The sequence below is a fragment of the Trachemys scripta genome, chromosome 1, assembly GCF_013100865.1.
Source record: "Trachemys scripta elegans isolate TJP31775 chromosome 1, CAS_Tse_1.0, whole genome shotgun sequence".
Taxonomy (NCBI): domain Eukaryota; kingdom Metazoa; phylum Chordata; order Testudines; family Emydidae; genus Trachemys; species Trachemys scripta.
In genome coordinates, this window is record NC_048298.1 from 3,674,178 (window position 1) to 3,699,614 (window position 25,437).

At 53.6% G+C, this 25,437-nt stretch overlaps 1 protein-coding gene across 1 annotated transcript in view; it reads left to right on the forward strand.

Moving 5' to 3' along the window:
• Positions 1-24,901, forward strand: part of TNPO3 (transportin 3) — a 46,189-nt gene extending 21,288 nt beyond the window's left edge. Inside the window, exons 8-23 of the mRNA XM_034763659.1 lie at positions 128-235; positions 949-1,040; positions 1,720-1,791; positions 3,760-3,899; positions 4,087-4,278; positions 6,694-6,785; positions 7,964-8,040; positions 14,082-14,142; positions 14,693-14,833; positions 15,409-15,525; positions 17,295-17,389; positions 18,122-18,278; positions 18,904-19,071; positions 19,803-19,915; positions 22,470-22,561; positions 24,639-24,901. Of these exons, the coding sequence (XP_034619550.1) occupies positions 128-235; positions 949-1,040; positions 1,720-1,791; positions 3,760-3,899; positions 4,087-4,278; positions 6,694-6,785; positions 7,964-8,040; positions 14,082-14,142; positions 14,693-14,833; positions 15,409-15,525; positions 17,295-17,389; positions 18,122-18,278; positions 18,904-19,071; positions 19,803-19,915; positions 22,470-22,530 (1,686 nt within the window). The 3' untranslated portion in view covers positions 22,531-22,561; positions 24,639-24,901. The remainder of the gene's footprint in view (positions 1-127; positions 236-948; positions 1,041-1,719; positions 1,792-3,759; positions 3,900-4,086; positions 4,279-6,693; positions 6,786-7,963; positions 8,041-14,081; positions 14,143-14,692; positions 14,834-15,408; positions 15,526-17,294; positions 17,390-18,121; positions 18,279-18,903; positions 19,072-19,802; positions 19,916-22,469; positions 22,562-24,638) is intronic.
• The last annotated feature ends 536 nt before the right edge of the window (positions 24,902-25,437 follow it).

Here is a 25,437-nt window from a genome sequence, read left to right on the forward strand (position 1 = left end):
AAATGGTTTAGGGTGGCTTAATGTAATAGCTTGTCTGGCCCTTCCCTTGCTCTGTGGGTGAATTAGGATCTGGAAGTCCCCTTTGGCTGCTGTAACCCCACTTCCTCCAACCCTAAATCTCTGCTAGGAGGGTGTCCCGGAGGAGACAGACGACTTCGGGGAGTTCCGGATGAGGGTCTCGGACCTGGTGAAGGACTTGATCTTCCTGGTTGGATCGGTGGAATGTTTTGCCCAGGTGAGCCCCTAGTGATGCCGCCGCGGCTCCGGATAAGTTGCCTCGGAGGGGATTCCGTTGCCTTCAGCGTGTTTAGCGCGGCTTCACGCGCACAGGATGATGTAATGTCCATATTCTATGAATGGATTGTTACCCTGAGATCCCATGTCTTCCCCTTGTGGCGGGGTTGGCTGCTCACCTCCACCATGCTGGCCAGAGTCCGCTCCTGGGTTGCCACATCCCCTACCACTCGCTGTTAGTTCAGAGCCCGCTCCAGCTCCCAGTGGAGCACGTACTCTCCCCCCTTGACAAAATGAAGGATCTCTCATACGTTCACCACTGTATAGTCTGGCTGGGCCCCACAGGCCGTCTCTCCGGCCCCTTTCCTCTCTGCTGGCTGAAGCAATGCTGCACTGCCCCTCCGGGCGTTCAGCAGCGAGGATGCTGCAGTCACTCCCAGCTGTGTGATAAAAGCTGGTTCTTGGTGGCGGGGTGAGATCGCTGAGCGGGTCTCGTCACAGACCTCAGCACGCTTCAGGCCTCCTCAGACCGCGGCGCTGACCGTGAGAAATAGATCAGCCTTGGTGCAGAACCAGGCTCCAGAGAGCGCTGGGAAAGTGGTTTAGGAGGATGCAAACAGGTGTGTTCTCCCACTTCCCGAGGAGCGGTGCTACCCTGCTGCTGCCCCGGCTTTCTTAATCCTCCTGTGTGACTGACTCTCTCTCTCCCCACAGCTTTATGCTACCTTGAAGGACGGGAACCCTCCCTGGGAGGTGACGGAAGCTGTTCTCTTCATCATGGCCTCTATAGCCAAGAGCGTTGACCAGTGAGTATCAGGCCCTGCCGGCGTCTGGGAAGATGAGCGTAGGGGCTTTTCCCGTTTGTTTTCCGGGCCCTGGTTGCAGCTGACCAGTTTACTCCTGGGGGAATTCTGCACCAAAACAGCCACAGTTCTGCATATTTTATTTGTCCAAATAATGCAATATAGTCACCCCGGTTTCATTTCTTTTGGTAATTTATTTAAACGACCGTACAGAAAAAAATCACAAGAACCGTTCAGCATTTCCTGAACGCGTGAAAGTTAAATTACAAACACTTGGTAACCAAGACCCTGCAGTCCAGTTCTAATCCTGGATTTCCATTTCAATCACATGACTTTTAGTTTGCTGTTTGGTGTTCTGTAAAGCAGACTGTCACTTGAAATTGCTCCGACTTTCACACGTTTTGCTAATCATTGGCCTGCATTTTTTTTTAATGGATAAGGGAAATAGATCCTGAGCTGTAATCTAATCCCATTGTGCCACTCTGGCATAGGGGGAAAAAAAAAAGAAAGCACATGGCTCTTCCTAGCTGAGGATTCCCTTAGCGTCATTTACAATAAGGCTCCTTTGCACCACACTGGCAAGGGAAAGGAGCCTGAATTGACTAGGAATAGGAACAATTCACTAATGATGGGAACGTTAGCAGCCTGCCTGCTTAGTTGTTACATTTCTGCTCTGCCTCAGGGACAGAGCCTGCTTCACCCAGCCCTACGCCTCCCAGCCCAGGACACAGCACCGGCGAGCGAGAGGGACAAAGTGAGTCTCTCTCACTGGTTCGTACAGGCACGCGCCCAACCCCACCCCCTTAACAGCGCACGCACGCCCAGCCTCCCTCCTCCCCTCAGGGTGATCTGCTCTGCTGCCCTGGAAGGGCTGTGTGTTCCCCACAGATTTCTTTGCTCCCTCATTTTTCTGTGGGGGAGCCAAGAAATCTGCGGAAGGTCTGAATTCGGTGCCCCCACAGGGGTGCAGAATTCCCCCAGGAGTACCAGTTGCCAAGATTCAGGGACGGCTGAAAATATCCTGAGCAGCTCCGAGTTGCTCTTGTCTGCAGCGCTTGAGACGCTGGCCCCCTGAGCAGCGAGTAGGGTTTACCCGCTAAAAACGCAGGTCCTGCGAGCTCCTGCAGAGACCTTTAGTGTGCTACAGGACTCCTCAGTCGAGATGTGTATTACTGCTGATGTGGAACGTAAGTGACGAGCCCCAGATACCTCGGTGATGGACTCCCTCCTTGTGTCCTGTCAGGGCCATGCATCACCTGGCCTCTGCCTTCATTCTCCCCATTCTCTGTTCTCTTTCCCAGCCCCACTCCTTAATGTTCCCTCAGCCACTGCCCCCTGTGCCATCCGCCAATGCCCTCTGCTCCTCAAACCCCTCCCAATGTTACTGTCTGGCTTGTGGAAGGCGGGGAGCTCTTCAGGGCAGGGAACGGCTTTGTGAAGTACTGATTCAATTGCAGCTCGTTTCCCAAGTCTGTAAAGTGATATTGGGGCATCCCCTGCTGACAGCGGCCCCAGGAGCTGGAAGGCCACTGGTAGAGGGGAAGGGAAGGGGCTAGGAATTCCGTGACTGCTCCAGTCGCTGGAGGCTGGCGCACTCTGTTGTCTGGTTGTCCGGGATGTCCGGACACCAGACAACTGAGTCACAGAGGACTAACGAAACGAGGGGGGGAGAATAAAGTAAGCGTTGGCAACAGTATTGACCCGACAAGGTGTTCGAGTTTTGCCGGAACAAATCTATCAGGGCTCTACAGGGCAGGTGCGCCAGGGAGGTGGTGGTTGATAATCTGTTGCCTGCAGATTCACTGGCTCAGACTGCCAAATATCACAACTCATCCTGCTGCTGCCCTTCCCCTTTCCAACGTCATTCCCCTGTAGAAGAATGATGGCGGTTTCTGAGAGCTCGACCATCTTGTTGCGTTGTGTTTCTGCACAGTGAAGTCAAGTCTGTTCCCGGGTCACTGACCCGTGTTCCTCTGAACATGGCATGTCCAACCATGGCTCCTGTTGGCCCCTGATTACTTGGTTAACAGCTCGAAACACAGGCACGCTGCTGGAGTGAGACGCCCCCACCAATAGGGCTGAATTCCCTTCTGGTACCACCAGGAGGCACACTTCCCCTAGTTCACGGCATAGCTGATGGAACAGGGCAGGATAAAACAGATGATGTCTAGGGCTCCTGAGTTGGATTCCTTGTATCTTAGAGATGCTCTTTGGGTCCCAGGGAGTGGGGGCGATGGAAGGGTCCTGTGTGCCCTCCAAGTAGGAGCCCCACAACGATCTGAGTGCGAGGGCTACTAGGGGTTAATTAGGAATTCCCGTTGAACTCCTTGCTGAGTGTTTTCCTCCCTGTCTTGCCCCATAACCCTGGCTCTTCCCAGATGGCTCTTCCGGTTCACTCTTCTTCAGTTTGCTGCTCTTTCTTGCCGCTAGTATTGTGGAGCTTGGTGGTCCTCTCCCCTGTCTCTGGATCCCCATTGTAAAGCTTGGACTGAATCACGTTTTAGTGCCGAGTATTGTTACAGTTATTGTTAGAGATACTGTGCCCCCTGCAGGGCGGTGTGTCAGAATCTCTATCCAGGCTCCTCGGGAGCCCCCCGGGGTTCCTCGATCTATCTGGTACATTCAGCCTTCAGATAGCAGAATCGATGGAACGAGCGGTTTCTTGCTTGGGAATAGGACTGACTGCGCCAGACGCTGAGTAACTGCCATCCTCTGTCCCCAGGGAGAACAACCCGACGCTGGTGGAGGTGCTGGAGGGGGTGGTGCGCCTCCCCGAATCCGTGCACACTGCTGTCCGCTACACTAGCATAGAGCTGGTGGGAGAAATGAGCGAAGTCGTGGACAGAAACCCTCAGTTCCTGGGTGAGTCTAGCTGTTGACACTGGCTCAGTTTCTGCACTCCAGCTGGCTTCCCTCTGGGAAGTGTTACCTCTCCGAGGTCAATGCAGGACAAATAAACCAGCGTGCCACACAGAGTGAGGCAGCAAATGGAGCTATCAGAGTCATCTGTATAATCCAGTGTCGTCTTGTGGGTTTCTTCTCTTCTCAGATCCTGTGCTGGGTTATTTGATGAAAGGTCTCTGTGAGAAGTCACTGGCCTCGGCTGCCGCCAAAGCTATTCACAATATCTGCTCAGTATGCCGGGACCACATGGCTCAGCACTTTAATGGCCTGCTAGAGATCGCCCGCTCCCTTGACTCCTTCATGCTGTCTCCAGAGGCTGCTGTGGGACTCCTTAAAGGTATTTACTCACCAAACGCACTCGATGATATTGTGAGGGTCAACTAGGGGGTGTATCACAGCCCCCAGTGTCACGCTACAGTTGACATTCTCAAATAACAGTGAACTCTGACCAAATCACTTTTGGGCCTGACATTTTCCATGCCTATTCTTGGCCCAAAAGTGATTTTTTTATATATATATTTATATATATATACACACACACACACACACACACACACACACATATTTTATTTTAAAGAAAGTTGGATCAGAATTTGTTCAGTTATGCTCAGCTCTGAAGAAGTAGAAAAATACATGTTTTCTGCTTTAAAACCCATTGCCACACTTTATTCAGCGACTCTGAAGGCTGGTTGAACGTTGAAATGTAGCATGACAATATTCTTAAGTACCAATGGGACCACATTTGAAGCTAGTTTGATGATAGTTCTGAGTTCATGGAAACTGGCTTCTGCTCATGCAAAGTGGAAAACAAAGTTTTTGCACTTCTGGAGACAGACTGATTTGCACTAGTGCCGTTCTTAATGTTCATTCTTCAGTGCATGTCAATAGCCGCCAACTTACATTAAGGTCTTCAAGCAGCAAGCTGTCTTTCAGAAGTACAGTAAAAGCTTTGTTATCCGGCATGTTGGGGGAACAAGGGGTGCCAGTAAGTAAACAATTCCAGTTAACTAAGAGGGGAGTGGGTTTGGGTGTTGGGAGGGGGCTCAGGGTTGGGGCATCGGCGGGAGGGCTGTGGGGCATGGGCTCTGGGAGCGAGTTTGGGTGCAGGAAGGCAGAGGGTTGGGGCATGGGAGGGGATGCGGGGTGCCTGATCTGAGTGGCACTCACCTCGGGTGGCTCCCCGGAAGCGGCGACATGTCCCTGCTGCTCCTAGGCGGAGGCTTTGTGCACACTGAGCGCTGACTCCAGAGCTACCATTGGCCAGGAACCATGACCAATGGGAGCTCCAGGGGTGGCGCCTGTGGGTGGAGGCATGGCTAGGCAGCTCTGTGCACTGCCTCCGCCCACAGGCACCACCCCGTGGTTCCTGGCCAATGGGAGCTGCAGAGCCGGCGTTCGGGGCAGGGCTGCCGAGCAAGCAAGCCTGCCGGCTCCACACCAACCAGACTATAAACCAGACTTTCAGTAAGATCAGAAATGCCAGTTTATAGAGCTTTCCAGTTGGTAAAGTGTTGGCTAACACAGCTTTTACTGTACTTGCTTATCAATGCGTGTTGTTAGCTGTTTAATTGCTTGTGCATCTGTAACGTGACTTGGGTTAAAGATTTGTAGGGCCTTGCATCTACTTTTTTTTTGAAGAGTTTCAGGAAATCTTAGCACTTGCACTGCCTGGAGGGTTTTTGTTTTCTTTTAAAAAAAAAAACAAAAAACAAAAAAAAACCCACCACATTGCATCGAGGGACTTTGAATACTTATGAATTTTGATACCAGAACATTAAATGGCATGGTTAGGAAAAGGCAAAGTGAAGATTCTCACCGCACTTGGTCGTGTCCAAGAGAGGTAATGCTGTCCATGTTTTTCTGGTTTAATAATCAGTTTCCGATTGCCGCTTGCACTTGCATTGCTTTACGTTGTAAAACACATGCCGGCAAACTTGCAACGTGTCACACTTGGCTAAAACGACTGCTGCCGTTGCATCCTTCACTTGTGCATTTCCTGACTAGTGCCTGACTGCATCCTTCATGTTGCATTAACACATTTTGCATATCGTTTTATGTTTGTGCTCTGAGTACATTTTAGGGTAAGATACTGTTGTTACCCCTGGCCCTTACAGCAATAGGCAGTGATGAGGCAATGCAACTGTTCTTTGATTGTGTACCGACTGTAAGATGCCTAAAATGCTGTAGTACACGCTTTTACTTTTTTTTCCAGAAGTGTGTAATTTTCCAGGATTATTGCTAGTAGGCTGAAATATAAAGAGATTTTACTACATAATGACATACAATTTCGGAAAGGGGTTTATCTGCTACACTGATAGGCATGGTATGAATGTTGACAGAAATGTGTTTTGTGCCTATTCCAAGCTCAGTGGTGCATCGTGCTTTTCTTTTCAGGTTACAGGTGTGATTTGAGCGGGGTTGCTAGTTTTTTCATTCCTCTAGGTTCTTCTCTTCTCCAGCACACCAGCATCTTTCGTCTTCCAGCACACACATCTATCTCCGTGTCTGATCAAAATGAAGCAGCAGCACCAAGTTGTGGTATATTCAGAGGAATGTGTTTTATCTGAGGGGTAATAATTTCATGTCCAGTCAGGACATGTGGATATTAGACTTTTTTTTCCTGCTGTGTATAGGGAGATTTTCAGTTGACCTGCAGCAGCCGGGTCCGTGTGGGAAAACTTGTTCATTTAGTGTCTGAAACTGACTAAACTTCCACCCGACCTCCCTGAATTCTTTTCCTCTTGCGTTCCAGGGACAGCGTTGGTTCTTGCCCGGCTACCCTTGGAAAAGATAGCAGAGTGCCTCAGCGAGTTGTGTGCCGTTCAGGTGATGGCGCTGAAAAAGGTACTTTGGGGCATCACAGTTGCAGAACTTTCGCCTTGCTCTGCCGCTGGATTGGTTATGCTGGTCTGCGGTAGGAATTTTCTGTGTGTTGCTCAGTAGAAAACTTCCACTGTGGCTGCAGCGTTCTGCAAGTTCCATAGCACTGAGCCACTTGCTGTTCTGAGCATGGGGAAATAACGTGGGAAAGGCAAACGTGAAGCAAGATCTGAAAATATCGCGTCACAACTTCCACTGGCATATGCTGCCGTAGCTCATTGAAGTCAGTGCAGCTACACAGATTTGCACCAGCTGAGGACCTGATTCAGAGAGGAGCATAGTAGCTTAAACAGGTGTAAGAACCAGACTTGCAGAATGCTTGAAAATGCTGCAAATACATGAGCCAATTTGCTGGTAGCCTAAGGGCTGTATCCAATTTGCATGAAATGTAGCCAATTGCAGCTTCCGTGCATCTTCAGTATGGAGCAAGTCTCCACATGTCACATCTCCCAGCATGCAGTGCTTCATCATGATTTGAGCTGCCTCTGCCGTGATCAAGATGGAGCGTTGCATGCTGAAATCTATAGTCTTTATGGATTGTACCGCTATAGTGGAGATGATGGTGTCACGGGCCACTTACCGATCCCTGAAGTATAAGTAGTCCATGATGCCTTTTCATTTGGAGTCTTGGCTAAAGGAAGGTAAAAACTGGAAAGGGCTGGGAAGTGAGGGAAGGGGCAGCTAAGTAAGCTTGCATGGGATGGTCCCATATGTTGTTCCTAAAACGACCTGCCATTTTGAGCCAGGTGGGCTGAAAGATTCCACAACAGACAGGGAGACAGAGTTAAGTCTGGCGTACAGATTGATGTGCAGAAGTTAGTAACTTGAGAGGAACGCTCGCCAGCTGATCAGTTTGTCTCTTCCTGGTACGGCTCTCCTTGCAGCTGAGACTCGTCACCACTCAGATCTCTCCCTTCAGACTCATAGCGTGATACTCCCCACTTCTGGCCTGCTGCCTCTGTCTAGGAACAGAAGAGGCGTCTGCTCTGCGTTGGCCAGAACAAGGGGAGTCTGAGGCATGAGCGTTTCTTGTGAGGTGTGAAAGAGGCAGAGTTTACTTTGTGTTCTCGAGGCAATGGCCATTCAGAACGGAGCTCCTTAGGGTCACTGAAATCTCAGCTGATTTTTGCTTATTTCTCCAGCTGCTGTCTCAGGAGCCAAGCAATGGCCTGTCTTCAGACCCCACTGTGCCCCTAGATCGACTGGCTGTCATATTTAGGTAAGAAAGGCGGGGACTAATGCAGACTGTGCTGGGAGTTCCTGGGTAAGCCTGTCCTGCTGGGGGCTGGGTGGGGGCCTGCTGATCTCTCTAGATCAACTTAAAAACCCTGAATCAGCCAGAGGTTCTCATTTACAAAGGTCTGTAAAAACAATACATTCTTCAAGTGCGCTCGGCCCAATGTTGTTCCACTGTGGGTATGCATGTATCCAGGCGCCCGGAGTCAGAGTTCTTGAAAGCAGCGTCCGATGGTCTGCACATGTGCCCTCGCTGTCCTGTACCTCCAACCCAGGAGATAAAGGGCGAAACAGACCAACCGCCTCTCCAGTTCCTTCTTGTAGTAGGAAGAGAGCCTGAGACATAAGCCCTTGTATCAGAGGCCTCGTATGAGGCAGGACCTGCTCACTGAATCTGGCAAGAACAGGGCTGATATTGCAGAAATACACATTCCTAAGAAGTGCTACACACAGAGCGATATCAAGGATGGTACAAAAACATCCCCCAAGGATAACAGGAACACACTGACCCCTCCTAAAAGATAAGCTCAGGATAACAGTATGTAATAAAAATGTTTTAATTAAGCCAACATGTAGAAGGTGATGGGTGATAACTAGCCACGTCAGGGGGCAGTAACTCACTCTGTCAGAGGGGCAGTACTAACTGGTTTGTGTCAGGGTATAAAGATGTTAGTCTTTAAGGTGCCACCAGACTCCTTGTTGTTTTTGTAGATACAGACTAACACGGCTACCCCCTGATACTATCTCAGAAGGAGTGTCTTTGTCCAGCCGAGGGGGGAATAGAACGTCCCACCATTCACTGAGCAGCGTCCATTGTCACAGGCAGACATGTCTTAGTCTCCTCAGGGGAAGCTCCCGTTGCAGCAAGGTTCGCTATCTGCCGCTCTTTCCCTCGTCATACCTGTGAGGAGCAGAAACTTCCTCTCAAGAATCACTTAATGGAGAAGGTCCTGAGACTGCAGTCAGGCCCCAGTTGGGGGACACCCCAGACGTTGGCCTGACTCCGCAAGGAGTGCGCCTCCTGCCGTGAAGTCTGACTTCGGAGTGAGGGAATGAACTCCTGCAGACCCCCTGCTGGGGTCTTGTTGGGTGGGCCGGGAGTGCTCTCATAAGCATGAGAGCAAATCCTCCTCTAAATCTACTTCAAAGCAGCCAGATAGAACCCTGCCGAAGTCAAGCAAGTCTTTCTGCTCAGCCCGTGGCATGAGCAGTCTCGGGGGCATGTTAGGAAGGGCCACAAACCCAGGGCTCCATTGGCACCAGACCACTCTCTGCCGGCAACCGTGCCTCTGGTACCAACTAAGCCTGAACTGATGGCACTGGCAAAAGGCAACCATAGAGAGTCCCGACCACCAACAGTACTGCCTCTGCCTCACCCAACTGTGTCACAAGCTAACTCCTCCGTCTCCATTGGTTCAGGCAGACGGGCCGGCTCATATTCCAGGGCGAGCAGAATCTTGCACTACATCTGACATTTTTGGTCTCCCTGATCCCCAGTCTCCCATCACCATAAGGCCCTTCCCTCATGAGGGAGGTGTTGACTCCACCAGGAGATGCAGTTTGTGCGAGGACTCTGTCTCCCATTCCATTGTCCAGGTACAGTTTCCCTCCAGTGGAACCGTCGGTTTGGCCAATGGATTGAGAATCAGCATTTTCTTTCTTGGGAGACTGAATCACCCGAGGAACTGACATCTCTTCCTCCAGGGCACGCCTTCCTGGACAAGGGACCCAGACCAGTCTGGAACCAAGGCCCATCTCATTACCTACCTCAGAACCATTGGTACCCATGTCATAGGGACCTCCACAACCCCCATTTGACCCCTCTTATTGTCTGTTCTGGAGTCCCGGGGACCTGGACCATCTTCCAGAGTCGACATGATCCACAAGAGAATCAGTCCACCCCTCCTCTGTGAGAGGACAGCCAGAGCTTCCTCTGACCCCATGGAAGAGCAAGTTTATGAGCATGATCTGGTGGTACCAAAGGAGACTGTCTTCATCTCTGGATGAAGCAGTCACTCCGATACCCATACCCCCCGCCCCCACCCCCCAATGATCGCAAGCAGTTCCAGGACCTGTTGCGTAAGGTTACAGAGGAGCTACAGATCTCCCTGAAGAAAGTGTAGGATCCTCAACATAAATTCCTGGATGTTCTCCAAACATCTGGATCCAGCTGAATAGCACGTCGTGTTACTGAATGAGCTAGAACAGTCCGGCATACCTCAGCCACTTTCACCCCTTCCTAAGAGGGCAGAAAAACACTATATTGGCCCAGCCAAAGGGGTGGAATTTCTCTGTTCTCATCATGCGCCTAATGCTTTGGTTGTCCAGACTGCCATAGAGATATCTAGACAGCAGCATTCTAGACTTACTCTAGTCAATACTGAGGGTAAATGCATTGATTTTATTGGGAAGGAAGATCTTCATTTCTATTAGCCTTCAGTTCAGAATAGCCAGTTACCAAGCACCGTTGCCAAAGTATGATTGCCTGAACTATTCCAAATTCCTGGACTTGGACAAGCTTCCACAACATGACGAAGCTCCGTTACGGGCTCTCGTTGAGGAAGGCAAGTTGGTTGCCAGGCCCACTCCTCAATCAGCAGTAGGTGCAGCACTGTGAATCATGTCTTATGCTTTGGGGATTCCCAAAAAGAAGGGTGGCTGGTGACCTATCCTCAGTCTGTCATCTCAGCCACTTTTATTCACAAACTGAAATTTTGCATGGTCACACTGGCATCTGTGATCCTATCCCTGGAAAAGGGCTTGTGGTTCACGGCTCTTGATATGAAGGGCACGTGCTTTCACGTGGACGTTCACCCCACTCAGATAATGTCTTAAGTTCATGGTGGCCCCCGACCGTTTTCAATTAAGAGTGCTCCCATTCGGTTTTGCTACTACCCTTAGGGTCTCTAACAAGTTCTTTTTGGTAGTAGCAGCCCATATGAGGTGTCATGTCTGTCTCATTGCCAAGACACGTCAAGAAGCTTATGAGTCGATTTCATCAGTGCTTCAACCCCTGTCTTCTCTAGGGGTCGGCATAAACTCAGAAAAGTCTGTCTTCACTACAACGCAAACTGTAGACGTCATCTGCGCATCCCTAAAGTCAGTCACAGCAAGGGCTTTTCTGCCAGTATACAGGTTCCAAGCGGTGGACGCCCTCATAAATCAGGTCATGAACCACCCTCGAACACCAATCAGAATGTCTTTCCGTTCTGGGGCACACGGCTTCATCTGCGCTTGAAACACCGGTTGCCAGACTCCATCTTTGTTGCCTGCAGCCATGGCTCAGAACAGTGTACTCCCCAAACGAACAGTCCATGAACGCCGTAGGAACTCTTCCTACCAAAGTAACATCATCTCCACTATGGTGGAAGTATCCCCACCAGGCATTCATAGGCGTTCCCTTCTTTCCCCACTCAAGTGACAAGACAGTCACTCTAGATGTCTCCCTTTTAGGCTGGGGAGCTCACCTGGACAGCCAGACAGCGCAAGGCATTTGGACATCCTGAGAAACCAGGATGCACAGCAATATTCTGGAACTTGAGGGCAGCCCAACCCTTTCTCACGTTGATTCAGGTCTCCCAGCCCTCATTGTGTCAGGCGATATGACGACCGTCTTTTACATCAACAAGCAGGGAGGAGTGGGATCCATTCCTCTGTGTGCCGAAGTGGTCACGCTGTGGAATTGGTACATCAGCAATCATATCACCCTGTCAGCAGTTCACCTTCCAGGAAATCAAAATCCGCTGGTGGACTCCTTCAGCAGACACTTCGCTATTGGCCATGTCTCTGTGGTAAACAGTAGTTTTGCTCTATGGGGAACCTCCACAAGAGGTCTGTTTGCCTCTGACAAACAAAGTGCAACATACACTGCTCCAGACAAGCCCTAGGACATTGCTCTCAGGGCAATGCTCTCCTTCTGTGGTTGGACCACCTGAATTCTGCCTTCCCTTCCTTACCACTCCCACATCAGGTCTTACAGAACATTCGTCTGGACAAGGCCCTCTCATCACTCCCAACTGGCCCAGACAATTATGGTTCCCGAGTCTGCCTATGCATGTCATCTCGACCACCGATCATCATTTGGCCCTTTCTGATCCGCCCCAGGGGAAGGGCGGAATCAGGTTCCCCAACCCCTAAGCACTGCATCTCAGGGCGTGGTTTTTGGATGGGCACAAATTCTAGAACGTTCATGCTCCGAAGCCATGCAAGCAATCCTTACCAATGGTAGAAAAGATTCCACTAGCAAATGGTGCATAGCCAAGCGGAAGCATTTCTTTATCTGGGTGCAACAAAAACTTCTTATGCCCAGAAGCTCCGGGTATTCCCCGTATTCTGGACTGTCTTCTTTCCCTCAACACAGCGGGTCTTTTCTCATCAACTCTTTATGGGTCCACCTGGCAGCAATCAGGGCGTACCACCCACCTTCCAATGGTTGCTCAATTTTCACTCACCCACTGACTACCAGATTCTGGAAGGGTCTAATCCAAACCTTTCCGCCAGTAAGGAAACCTGTTCCTCAATGGGACTTAAACTTTGTTCTTTGGGTCCTCACTAGGCCTCCCTTTGAGCCCCGAGCTACACGTTCCATGTCTGTCCTACCCATGAAAGTTGCATTCCTGGTAGCCATCACCTCAGCCAGGAAGGTGGGTGAGCTCGGAGCACTGATGGCGGATCTGCCTTATGCCAGGTTCCATAGACACAGTTTCATTGTGTTTACATCTTAAACTCCCCCCCCCTCCCCCCCCCAAAGCAGTTTGTTTCACCTGAACCAGTCAGGCCACTTCACTGTGTCTCTTCCAAAACACCACACATCTGAAGAAGAGAGAAGACCCCATCCCGTTGACAAGCCTTGTCCTTTTACCTGCACAAGGACAAAGCCGGTCAGAAAATCTCCCGGGCTGTTTATCACTGTAGCGGGAAGAGTCCTAGGTCAGGCTGTGTCTTCTGAGGCTCTCCAAATGGATCTCTGGCTGTATCTTACTCCCTCGGCTCTCTAATCTTCCTCCCCCGCCTGGGGTGAGGCACACGCGACAAGAGCGCAAGCCACATCAATGGCATCGCTTCAAGAAGTGCCTCTGCTTGACGCTTGCAAAGCAGCTGCGTGGAGTTCCTTCCACGCACACCCCGAGACATGCTTCAGTGCAGGACTCCCGCTGACGTCTGCTTGGGGACAGCAGTCCCTGAAACAGCTCTGCTGCCTGCATCCTCATGCCCCCCTCCTCCCTTGAGTCCTGCTTGTCACTCGCTGCCTGGGGAATACAGACAGGGACCGGCACGTAAAGAAGAGAAAGTCACTTACCTTAGAGTAACTGGAGGTTCTTTGAGATGTGTGGTCCCTCTCTGTAGTCTACTACCCACCCTCCTTCCCCTCGGCTTCAGAGCAGTCTTGAATTAGCCGTAGAGAAGGAACTGGAAAAGCAGTCAGTCTGCTCGGCCCTGTGTCTCCTCAGTTGGAGGAACAAGGGGACCAATGGCACCTGCATGGACCAACGAATTCTCTGACTCTGGGCCCATGGAGCGCGTGCGTACACACAGTGGACGACAGTTAGGGACCACACATCTCGAAGGCCCTCCAGTTACTATAAGGTAAGTAACATTCTCTGCTATGGAGAGGACCAGATGGGCTCCTGTGGACCCCATCCCATAGTTACTCTATGTAATGCCTTGCCTTTATCACCTGGTTTCCGGTTCGAGTACCGCCTCCTCAGCGGTGACTCCTTCTGTCTGCGAAGTGTGCAGTACGCAGTGGGTCTGCAGCCCAGAGTTGACTCTCACTGACCCTCTTGTCTATCATCTCGTCAGAGAGGCTAGAGAGACTAAATTCCCCACCCCAGGTGGTCTTTCCAGATGTGGGAAGCTTATTCGGTTTGTGTTTATGGTGTACCCGTGCAGCAGGGGGATGGGGGTGAATGGAGGCCCTCCCTGGTCAGGGCTGTCATCTGGGCATGTTTCATCAGCACTGAGTTAACACCGAATAACTTGTATGTTTAAAAAGGCACTTAACCCTTTCGTTGCTTTTCCCAGGCATACCAACCCCATTGTAGAAAATGGCCAGACCCATCCGTGCCAAAAAGTCATACAGGAAGTAAGTGAAAATCAGTGCCAGGCCTGGGGCCATCCTTCTCCGTACGCGTCTAGCCAGGAATTGGGGTGTCCCCATCACTGAATGCTCGGAGCCGATCCGGTCTCCCCAGGGGCAGCTTTGGCTTTGGGCTGGTGAACAGTCACTGCTGGCTTGTCCCTGTAATCAGAGAAGAGGGGCTGCTATAAAACTGCCGCGGGGGGGGAATTGGGCATGAAGAATCAATGGGCTTGTATCCTAGTCGCTTTCATCCTCTGTCTGGCAAATAGAGGAATTAAGGCAAACCTTGAGCAAAATGTTCTAGTCCCTTCTTTGTCAAGTGCTTTGAGATCCATGGCTGAATAGCTCTGTGAGAGCCACGGTTCCTGGGTACGCGGGAAGGAGCCCATCCAGGAGGTGCCCACGGCTCCAGTTGCCTGGCAGTTGGGTGGTGTACCTGAGAGTGTCTCTTGCCAATAGTTGGGGACTATAGGGATGCAGAGGATTGTAGTAAATGGGGTGGTTGTGGGGTCCCTTCTAAATACCTTGAACCCTCCCTGTTGTCCTTGCTCAGATCTGGCCGGTCCTGTCGGAGACCCTGAACAAACATCGTGCCGATAACCGCATTGTGGAACGCTGCTGCCGGTGCCTGCGCTTTGCTGTCCGCTGTGTTGGCAAAGGGTCTGCGGCCCTGCTGCAGCCGCTGGTCACACAGGTGAGTGAGCCTCGGGGGAGATACTTCGTGGAGGAGCAGCTCGTCCCGTTGGGATTTCTGGAATCCGTGTGCGCAGAAAGCGAAATCTCACAATTGGTCAGTTGGCTGAGCCCCGAGTGAGATTGACATTGAAGCCCCAGGTATAGGCCTCTGTCAAGGGGGAGACTGGTCCATTGAGTGCAGCACGTCCGGCATAAGGAGTTCTGACTAGCGTGAGGCGGTGGGGACAGCTCCAGCTTTGCTGGCCCCCATAGGATGTAAGGCAACAAGGGGATCCTTTAGCTAGCGCTTGGCCCTTCCCGTTTTCAGAGTGCTGTACGAATCTGAGCTGAGTACAGCAGAGCAACAACTCCGGCAGCGCCCGGGCTGCGATCCCAAGCTGTGGGGAATCGGGCCAGGCTGGCCCTTCCCAGGGGAGAATTTCTCCCGTGCTGCAAGTGAATCACCACTGGGGTCTGGAAGCCTGGGCTTCCCGGTGCTGGGAAATGCACCTGGTCTGTAAAGCACCTGGCTGGGGCCAGCTGACGTCGGCCGCGTGTCTTGGAGCTGGAGTGAGTTTGCTGTGTCCTTGGCAGATGGTGAACGTGTACCAGGCGCACCAGCACTCCTGCTTCCTGTACCTCGGCAGCATCCTGGTGGACGAGTACGGGATGGAGGAGGGCTGCCGGCAGGGGCTGCTAGACATGCTGCAGGTAGGTCTCCCGAAGGCACGTCCGGTTCTGTGCATGAACGGTACCCGCTCCGTGCCATCCCACGTGGCTGCAGCTTTGAGTCCCTTCTTTCCCCTCTGTGCTTTTCTCATTGAAAGCCGGTGGGACTTCATCTGCCAAGGGTCGCTTTTGAAAATGGGTCGTAAGCTCCTAAGCCACTCGGATGTTCTAGATAATATTTCTGCTGGGCTGCCCCTGGGACTCGCCCCCGTTCAGCAGCTGGCGCAGCTGCATCCCTCGGTGCAGATGAGGACGTTGGACCGAGCTTGCTGTGGCTTTCCCCAGGGCGCTTCTGTATGACCTTTGCCTGATGCTGACGGTGCTCCCTACCTGATACGGGGCACGTCTCCCGCCTGAGACGGCAGCTATGTGTAAACAGAACGCTTTGTTTAAATGCCCTCTTCTCTCATGTCGATCGGCGTGGTTAGTGCCAGTGGCAGGGATTGCTGTGCTACACCAAATGCCCAGGCAGTGAAAACCAAACCAGCCCCTGCCCCACCTGAAATTCCTTGGTGCTGGCGGAATGGGAGAAAACCGCCCTTTGGCTCCGTTCCTGGCTTGGGCCCCCTGTGCTGGTAAATAAACTGGATCCAGCGCAGGAAATCAAAACACCCCGGGGGGATAAGGAACTGATTGCGCTTCCGAACCCATAACATTCCTTCTAAAAGCGCAGCTCGCTCCCTGATCTAGGCACTGCCAAGCTGCGACTGGCCCCGACCCAGCATCTGAGTGCTTGGAGCACTGGACGAATGTTGAGCCTTGCTGTCTCCATTGTGCAGGAGAATAGAGCGAGGTACCGGCTTGGCCCATCACCCAGTGAGTGTCCCACGCAGCCTCTGCCGCTGGCCAGCGAGTGACCGAGAAGCCAGGCCTCTGCCAGCTACAACTCGCTGGTTTGTGGGGAAAGCGGCCGCTCATGGCTCCCCCCGGTCTAGGTTCAGACACGGAGACTCCGCTTTGCAGTGAGGGAAGCTGAGCCACCGTCTGCGGACTGGCCGTTGGTGCTGTGAGCTTTCCTAGGAGATCTGGGTTTGGAGCAGCCTGTCCTGCCGGCCGTGCTGTCAGCTCAGCAAACGCCAAACGGCGTCAGGGAGTTCCCTGCCCCAGCGTTGTTTGAGGTGCAGAGGGGATGGAGACTTTGGGCAGCCAGTCACCAAACCCAAAAGCCGCATCACCGGACTCTTACTGCTCCTCCCAGCTTGTGTACGGGCAAGGAAGGGGCCGTCCTATGGCGTAGGCCCCACGGCTGCAGTCAGGACACCTGGGTTTGTCCCAGAACTGTTTGGCCTCGGACGAGTTTCCCATCTCTAAAACAGGGAGACTGATTCCTGCCAGCCTGAGGCTAAGTTCCTGTTTGTCAAGTGATTTGAACCCCGTAAATGCAAGGCGCTTTGTAAGCGTGTGGCCGGTATTCCTGCTGGGAGTGCGGGTGAGGCTGAGTGATGCAGGGAGACCAGGGAAATGGGGAGAGAGTTAAACGACCAGGTGCTCTGCCTCCGCTGGTTTCACTTCCACCCGGATCTAGGAGCTCAGACTTTTGTAAACCACCAGGCACCACCCCCGCAACAGTGCCTCATTGTAATCCGAAACGCCGGCAGCCGCCAAGGGAGCAGGCACCCCTGCCCCCTTGGCTTGGCTTCCCTCCTTTCTCTGCCTACACCCCAGGATGAACTCTGTGTCTCGTGCCATCTCTAGAGATCGCAGAGTTCATTAATTTAATTAATGATCCATCCCCTTCCCCCCTCTCCTAGGCGCTGTGCTTGCCTACCTTCCAGCTCCTGGAGCAACAGAATGGCCTTCAGAACCACCCCGACACCGTCGACGACCTCTTCCGGCTAGCCACCAGGTAACCGCTCCGCCTAAACACGGATTGCTGCCTTGCGTCCTGAGCGCTCCCTCGGCTGCCTCGTGTCTGGCCAGTTCTGCTCCTTGCGCAACAGCGGCTGAGTGCGTGGGTATGCGCGTATTGCTTTCCAAGCAGAGGGAGCGTCCATCTTTAATAACTCCTCCTCTTCCTTTGGATTTATAAGCTGTACAAATGGCGCACGCACGCCCGTCCCCTTACGTTAATGCTCACAGTCCTATCAGAATGGCCTTGCCCACTCCACCCACGCATCGGGACTCATCAATAACAATCACAAGAAAGCCACCTTCATGGCACGTCCTCCAGAGTCCCCTGCCAGCCCAGGGCCCCTTTGTAGCTGCTGTAGGTGCTTCGGCTGCAGTGCAAGATTTGGAAGTGGTTGGGACTTTCCTGCTTCCCCGTTACTAGAGTTCCAGCCGTGGGCATTGAGAATAACTTGGTCTCCAGCAGGGGGCAGTGCAGTACAGCTTGCAGTCAGGATGCTGCCTTCTGGGGCCGGCCTGTCAATCAGGAGGGTGGGGGGAGCTGGAGGCCCCTGGGTCTTGCTGTCACTAGCGCTGGAGGGAAGGGAATGTCTCTGGGCAGCACGGAAGGGACACGGCAACCCTCTGAACCCCAAAGCTGCCGTGTCCTTGGGGCGTCCGTCCAAGCCAGCCTGCCAAGCGAAGCTGCTTTCTAGCTCGCACGGCGCTGATCTCTCTCTGCTCTGCCCAGGTTCATCCAGCGCAGCCCAATCACCTTGCTCCGCAGTCAGGTGATCATTCCCATCCTGCAGTGGGCCATCGCCTCCACCACCCTGGACCACCGGGACGCAAACTGCAGCGTCATGAAATTCCTGCGCGACCTCGTCCACACCGGGGTGGCCAATGACGTGAGTGATTCCCAGCGTTTCTTCTCCTAGCTGTGGGGGGAAGGGCGCGGTGGGGTCCCAGACTGCCCTGCCCAGTCGGCTCGGGGAAGCTGGCTGTTTCGGGTATTGCTTTGCTCGTTGCATTTATCTGTATTGCTCTTGGAATTGCAGCTGACAGATGAACCATTCAAAGCCAGGTGAGATTTGGACTCCCACCTGCCCGTGGGGAGCCCCAGCCGGCGGTGCTGTTCCCACGTTAACCAGACCAGCAGGGTCGTTCACCCAGCGCTCTGCTGGAGGAAATGCGTTGTAAGGTGTTCCTAAGGGTGAAACGCCGCTGGCTTGGTCTCTTCTCTTGGCCCCTGGACCCGCGAGGCTGGTTCCTGGCTCTCACTCAGGTCACAGGCAACAAAAGGCCGGTTGTTCGTCGCTGGGGTCGGGACTAGTTGGCGCCAGTGTTAATGCCCTGCCTACGCAAGGCTGCTCAGATGCCACCTGGCAGCACAGGAACCCATCTTCTGTTCTGTCCTGCCTGTTGGTCACTGCAGCGAGTTCTGCCTCGATGAGCAAACGGCCCTGGGAGGTGGGAAGGTGCCCCAGGCCGCCCTGCTGGGCAATGCTCACTCGGCCCCTCTTCCTTCTGCAGCACGAAGAGGACTTTGAATTGCGGAAGGAGCTGATCGGGCAAGTGATGAACCAGCTGGGCCAGCAGCTCGTGAGCCAGCTGCTGCACACCTGCTGCTTCTGCCTGCCGCCCTACACCTTGCCCGACGTCGCCGAGGTGCTCTGGGAGATCATGCAGATCGACCGGCCGGTAAGGTTGGCTGGGCCGCCCCCAGAAAGAAACCGTAGTAGAAGTAGAACGCGTGACTGCAGTGAGCCCGGTGTTGGCACTGGGAGACCCTGGCCTGCCCGGGGGATTCAAGGGATGCAATCGAACGAAAGGTGGAGCTAGCGATTAGCGGCTGTCAGAACATCAAGGGTCAATTTCACCAGGCTGAATAAAAAAAACTTGTGTCCTCTTCAGTTACAGCAGTGAAGATTAGCGCCCACCCCCTACTCCCCCTCCCTCAAGTGCTCCAATCCCAGTGCTTTTAGCTCAGTGATTCTTGCTAGCTGGCTTGTCCATCTCTCTACTTTGTCCCCACTCCTTCCTGCTTCAAGACTTGCTTCAGATCCTCTCTCTCCACCCTCCCTCAGAAGTTGATTCTCCGTTCTCAGCCAGCCCAGGAAGCTTGCGCTCCTGATGTGCCTGAGGGCTGATAGCCGCTGCAACAGAACGCAATCCTTGCTCAACCCGAGTTGAGTCTATCCCTGCTGGGTTGTGAATCATTCCGAGCAGTATCTGGGCACGTGCAGGGTTCGGTAGTCACTTGGAATGATTCATTCTGGCAATACAGAGACATAAAAATGAAACTTAAAAATAGGCCCTCTTTCCTAGGCTGCCTGGGGATGCAGGGCCTGCCAGCACCTGAACCCAGAACTTGGTCTCGATTTCTTTTTGCAGCAATAAAATGTTTAACTTTTTCCTTCCTCCCATGCCAGACATTTTGTCGCTGGCTAGAGAATTCACTGAAGGGTTTACCAAAGGAAACAACCGGAGGAGCCATCCAAGTGACGCACAAACAACTTACGGACTTTCACAAGGAGGTGACTAGGTGAGTGAACTCCACGTTGGCAGGATGCCCTTGTTCACAAAGGTGTTACCATGAGTCGTCCCCCCGCACCTCTCTAGGGTCAGCAACAGACCTGCCACTGGGCCGTTCAGTGTGGCTGTCCACTCAATCGTCCAAGGCTTTAAGGCCAGAAGGGACCATCGTGGTCATCTAGTCTGACCTCCTGCATAGCGCAGGCCACAGAACCTCACCCACCCCCTCCTGTAATAGACCCCTCACCTCTGGCTGAGTTACTGAAGTCCTCACATCATGGTTTAAAGGCTTCAAGATACCGAGAATCCACCATTTACTCTAGTTGAAATCAACAAGTGCCCCGTGCTGCAGAGTAGGATGAACTACCCCCCCACCCTGAGGCTCTCTCAATCTGACCTGGGGGGAAATTCCTTCCTGACCCCAAATCCGGTGATCTGTATTGTACTGCAATGGCTGCCAGAGGTGTCCCTTCCGCTAAAGCCAGCGCCCCAGGAGTCTGCCCTGGTGGTTCTTGTGCTGAGAGTGCCTTGTGATACGTGCAGACTCTTCAGCTGATAAAACCCAGGGGTCAACCTAAAATCCTCCTTTATTACGGAAAGCTTTAAATGTAAACGTAGACTAAACCTGCCCCCCGCTGTCAGCCCCTGCGCTTCTCTGGGTCCCCGAGGCAACCAGGAAAAGCTCTTACAGATGAGCAAGACCATGAAGCATCAGTCGACGGGGGTAAAACTTCTAAACGATATCGCCCCGTATGCATGCACCCCGCGCCTGTGAGGAAAGTCCCATCTTCCATTCACAAGTCAGAGGGAGTCTGCAGCTGCCAGGGTTAGACCAGAGTTACTGCAGAGCTCTGCGTGCTCGGCTGCACCATTCCGGTCCGCTAGCTCCTGACCCAGTCACTGTCACTTACAAACAGATTGTCCTGAGTCTCTGCCGTGTTCTGTGACTGTCAAAGGATTGATGCCTGTGATTCGGCTTCTCCGAGAGGCTGACTCAGTGGGAGCTGTGATTGCTCAGCCCCTCCGAAAATAACGCCCCACGTTGAGATGGGAATTTGAGAGCCCCCATGTTTGAAAATGTTGGCCTTGATGTCTGCTAGAACTCTCTGCAAGTGGATGGCTCCCGTTATCACAAGCAGTGGAGGTGTCTGATTACTAGGCGTTGAGTGAAGATGCTGCTCTGCCGTTTGGGTAGCGAGGACAATCGTTTGGAATAGGCAACAGTTGCATTCGGGGATCGATTTATCGCATCTCATCTAGACGCGATAAATCGACCCCCGATAGATCGATTTCACTACCTGCCGGATCGGTGGGTAGTAGACATACCCTTAGTGCCCTTCAGCCCTGCCTAATTGGGCAGTGTTGGGAAATAACCGGTGGTTGGAAGGAGCTTGTTCCCTGGAGGCTTCGTGACCCTCCCCCCATTAACCCTTTGATTTCCGGTGATCCGGATCACAGCACATCCCCCCAGAGTGCCGGAGGAGCCCCCCGGGTTACAGCACAGGGCTGGCGTCCAGCGACCAGGGTTCTGGTTTTAGTGCCAGTGCAGGTGTCTCGGGACCAGGTGCTCTCGCCCCTTCATCGTGGGGGGGTCCCTCCGCCAGTGCCTGTGCAGCGTATCTGGGCTGGGTTTTCCTGGGGGAAGAATCGGCTCTTGAATTCCCAACCCCCTGAAAGCTCTGTACAAACCGAGGCTGTGATCTGTCCCGCCGGTGATCGGGAATGGCAGAAAGCCCCCGCTGGGGTCTGGAGTCCCCTCCTTTTCCATCGCTGAACAGGTTTTTCTCCTCTCCCGTCAGGCCATGCAGTGTGTCACAGAGGAGGGGAAACCGCAGGGAGTTAGGTGACTGGCTGCCCTGCTCCGAAGCAGGGCGAGTTCTGGGATTCCTTCACAAGTCTGGACATGGCCCTCAAACGCTCACCTCAGGCTTCTCTGCCCTGTGACTCAGCCGCTCCAGTTTGCATGGGCTGAGGGCTCTGCCCAGGCCTGCACATGGGCGTTGTGTTCCTCCCCAGCGGTAAAGGGGTAGATCAGATCAGCACGTCCCGGCCTGCTCCTCCAGCTCTTTCACACCCTTGTGAAACTCCAGCCTTGTGTCTCTGTCAGTCAGAAAGTCAGTGGCCCAGAGTGGGGCCAGGGCCCTTGTCATTCTGGGATTCCATCAACCCCCCTTCTCAGTTTTCCTGCTTAGCTTTCTCCTGTCTGCAGCCGGCCCTCCCAGCCCTTCTTGGGAGGCAGGTGGCGGCGTTCCTACCTTGCCCTTGGGAAAGCTGAGCCACTCACGCCCGCGAGCTCCCGCCCCCCAGTGCTGTGCTGGGACCCCCACACAATCGCACGCAGCGTCTCCTCGCTGAAACCCGGTCAGGCCGCCTGAGCGTTCAGAAGGGTCGGTCAAGTTCCGCTCAGCCCCAGGGCGCTACGGTGGGAAATCAGCGGCTGTGATGTGGCAGGCTGCTGTCTGTCCCGGGGGGAGGGGGGTGCCTGAACAGGCCTGACTTCCTGTAGCGTCTCCCAGCTTCAGCCGGGACCCTCCCTTCCCCTAACAACCACCCTTGTCTTTCAGTGCTGAGGAATGTAAACAAGTGTGCTGGGCCCTGAGGGACTTCACCCGGTTGTTTCGATAGCTCGCGCGCCCACTCTGTGCCTGTCTCCAAGGTGAGTAGGTGCCGTCTGGTCATGCTCCAGGTCTGGGTGGACACCTCACAGTGAGGGCCCCCTGGCCCCCTCTACTGCCCACTTCGGGGGGGCAGGGTTGGGGCCTGTAGTACAAATTAACCCGTTGGTTGCCAGCGGGCGATAAGAGCGGTAACCCTGAGAAATGCTAAGAGGTGGTTGGTTGTGAGACTCCTGGGTCACCGAGGTAGAGAAGACAGCCTGAGGCCCATGGATTGAAGCGAATCCATCCTAGACCATGTCTGGGGTGAAAGGCTGGTCGATGGCAGATGTCTGGAAACCCTCGACTTCAGACGCAATCTGTGCGCCGCGCCCAGGTCCCAGCACGCTAAGCCCATCCCCGGACACTGGCTACTAGGTGTTGCACATGTAACCAAAGGGAGTAGCTGCCTCGAGCGTTTCTCTGGCATGTGCTGTGGACCCAACGCACGGCCAGGGGCAGATGGACAGAATCACCCAGCACCCTGTGCGTGATGGACTCCTGAGGCTGTTTGCCAGGCAGGGGGGCGGCTCTCTGGGAAAGCAAGAGGCCTGCTGGGCCTCAGAGCGCTGGCTGGTGGGAAGCCAGGATGTCTAGCGCGATGTGTGCGCGATGCGGCACTGCTGACTTGGGAGCTGCCCTCACCTGTTGGCACCCCCCAGCTGTTCACTTCAGCAGCGATTTCGTCTGTAAAGGGCCAGTGACAGCCGGGGATAATGGGGTCTTTCACAGCTGGGCTGTGCGTTCCGGTTCAACCCAACTGGATGTGTCGTCTTGACCTTCTGAGGGCAGCTTGATTGTCAGTATGAAACTAAGGGCGTTCCCAATGGATGGGTGACAAATCAGCTGCACTCCTTGGTCTCAGCAAATAGACCAAGGTCTAAATCCATCCTCCTCGAGGGGGCCTTTCAGGTCAGGAGCGAATCACGTTGGCTAGGTGGCAGGCTCGGGCATTGCTCCTGCCCACGTGGCTAGAGAAGCTCACCCCAGGGCGGCTATTCACCACCACTCAGTTAGCATTGGAAAGACAACAAAAGCTTTGTTGAGTGCCTTTGGTGCCGCTTTCAGCCTCTCAGCTCGGTCGCAGCCGTGTAATTCCACGGACTTCTGTGGGGTTACTCTGTATTTACGGCACTCCATAGGTTCTAGGTCGGGGTGGGCAAACTACGGCCCGCGGCCAGATCCGGCCCCTCAGGGCTTTGGATCCGGCCCACAGGATTGCCCCGCGGGCCCCACGCTGCTCTCAACAGCGGCTGGCCCAACGTCCCTGTGGACCCTGGGCCTTTGCCTCCAGGCACCGCCCCCCGCAGCTCCCATTGGCCAGGAACGGGGAACCACGGCCAATGGGAGCTTCGGGGGTGGTACCTGGAGGCGCAGCAAGGGCAGCGCATGCGGAGTCCTCCCCCCACTGTCCCTCCCCCAGGGGCTGCCGCACTTCCTGGAGTGGTGCGGAGCCAAGGCAGGTATGCAGAGAGCCTGCCCTGGCCTCAGTGCATGCCACTGCCCCCCCTCCTGCACCCCGCCCCACAACTCCCTGCCCTAAGCCCCCTGCCTGCACTGCGCACCTTTCCTGCACCCCAACCCCCTACCCTGAGCTCCCTGCTACACCCCTCCTGTACCCCTACCCTGAGCCCCCTTCCACAGCCTGCACCCCTCCTCTGCCTCAACCTCCTACCCTGAGCTCCCTGCTACACCTCTCCTGCACCCCAACCCTGAGCCCGTTCCCACAGTCCACACCCCTACCCTGAGCCCCCTCCTGCACCCCAACCCCCTATCCTGAGCCCCCTTCCACACCCTGCACCCTCTTCTGCCCCAATCCCTTGCCCTGAGCCCCCTTCCACACCCTGCACCCCTCCTCTGCCCCAATCCCTTGCCCTGAGCCCTTTCCTGCACACCGCACCCCCTCCCACACCCCAACACCCTGCCCCGGCCCTGCATACAATTTCCCCACCCAGATGCAACCCTTGGCCCAAAAAGTTTTCCCAGCCCAGCTGTAGGTGGTGAGCTCTTATGGGCAGGTGGGAGCTGTAACTCGCCTTGGTCTGGGGATACTGACTCTGCCTTCTGTCCCCCCCCCAGGAATGTCTTTTTATTTAGAAGACAGGAAATAAGAAAACCAAGAATGTCCCACAATCAGCAAACTTCATTGTGGCCGAGGGCTTTCACTCACTCTAGTGTGTGCCGTCAAACCCGAAGAGACGCTTCCCCGCCAGGTCAAGCCCCTGAAGTTACTGTTTGTGAGGGAGAGGGCAACTCAACCTCCTAAAGATGGCTGCAGCCGGACCTACAGCATTGTAGGGGCAACGCTGTTTTCTTGATGGACTCGCTTTAAAAAAAAAAAAAAGAAATAAAAAAAACAAAAAAAAAAAAAAAGAGAAAAGAAAAAAGAATGGAAAAAAAAATTTGCCTGGTAGAAAAAAAAAAAAAAAACAAAAAAACAAAACAAAGTAGAAAACTTTCTGTGAAATGAAAAATAAAATAAAATTTACTTAAGGAAAACGTGGGGATTAAAAATACAATACCTAGCAAAACCAATTGTCTGCACTGGGAGGGGGGAAGGCACACAGGTTTTTAGCCCACTTCCAGAACTCCGAGCTTCCTCCACTCCCCCCCCCCCCCCCCCCCCCCCCTAAAAAAACAATCAGGAGGAGTTGGGTTCCCCCGTGCGGCACCGTGGGGATCCTGCTGTTCGCCCCTGTGGAGCGCTAACCCACCCCACCCCGCCCTCCTTAAGCCAACCCCCCTAGCTAAATCTGATACCATCAATCTGTCAGCCTCCTGGAGGAGAATCAGCCTGGGATAGACTGTTATATATTATATATATTTTTTCTTTTTTTAGTTTTTTTTTTTTTTTTAATTTGGTTTTATTTGGGTTTTT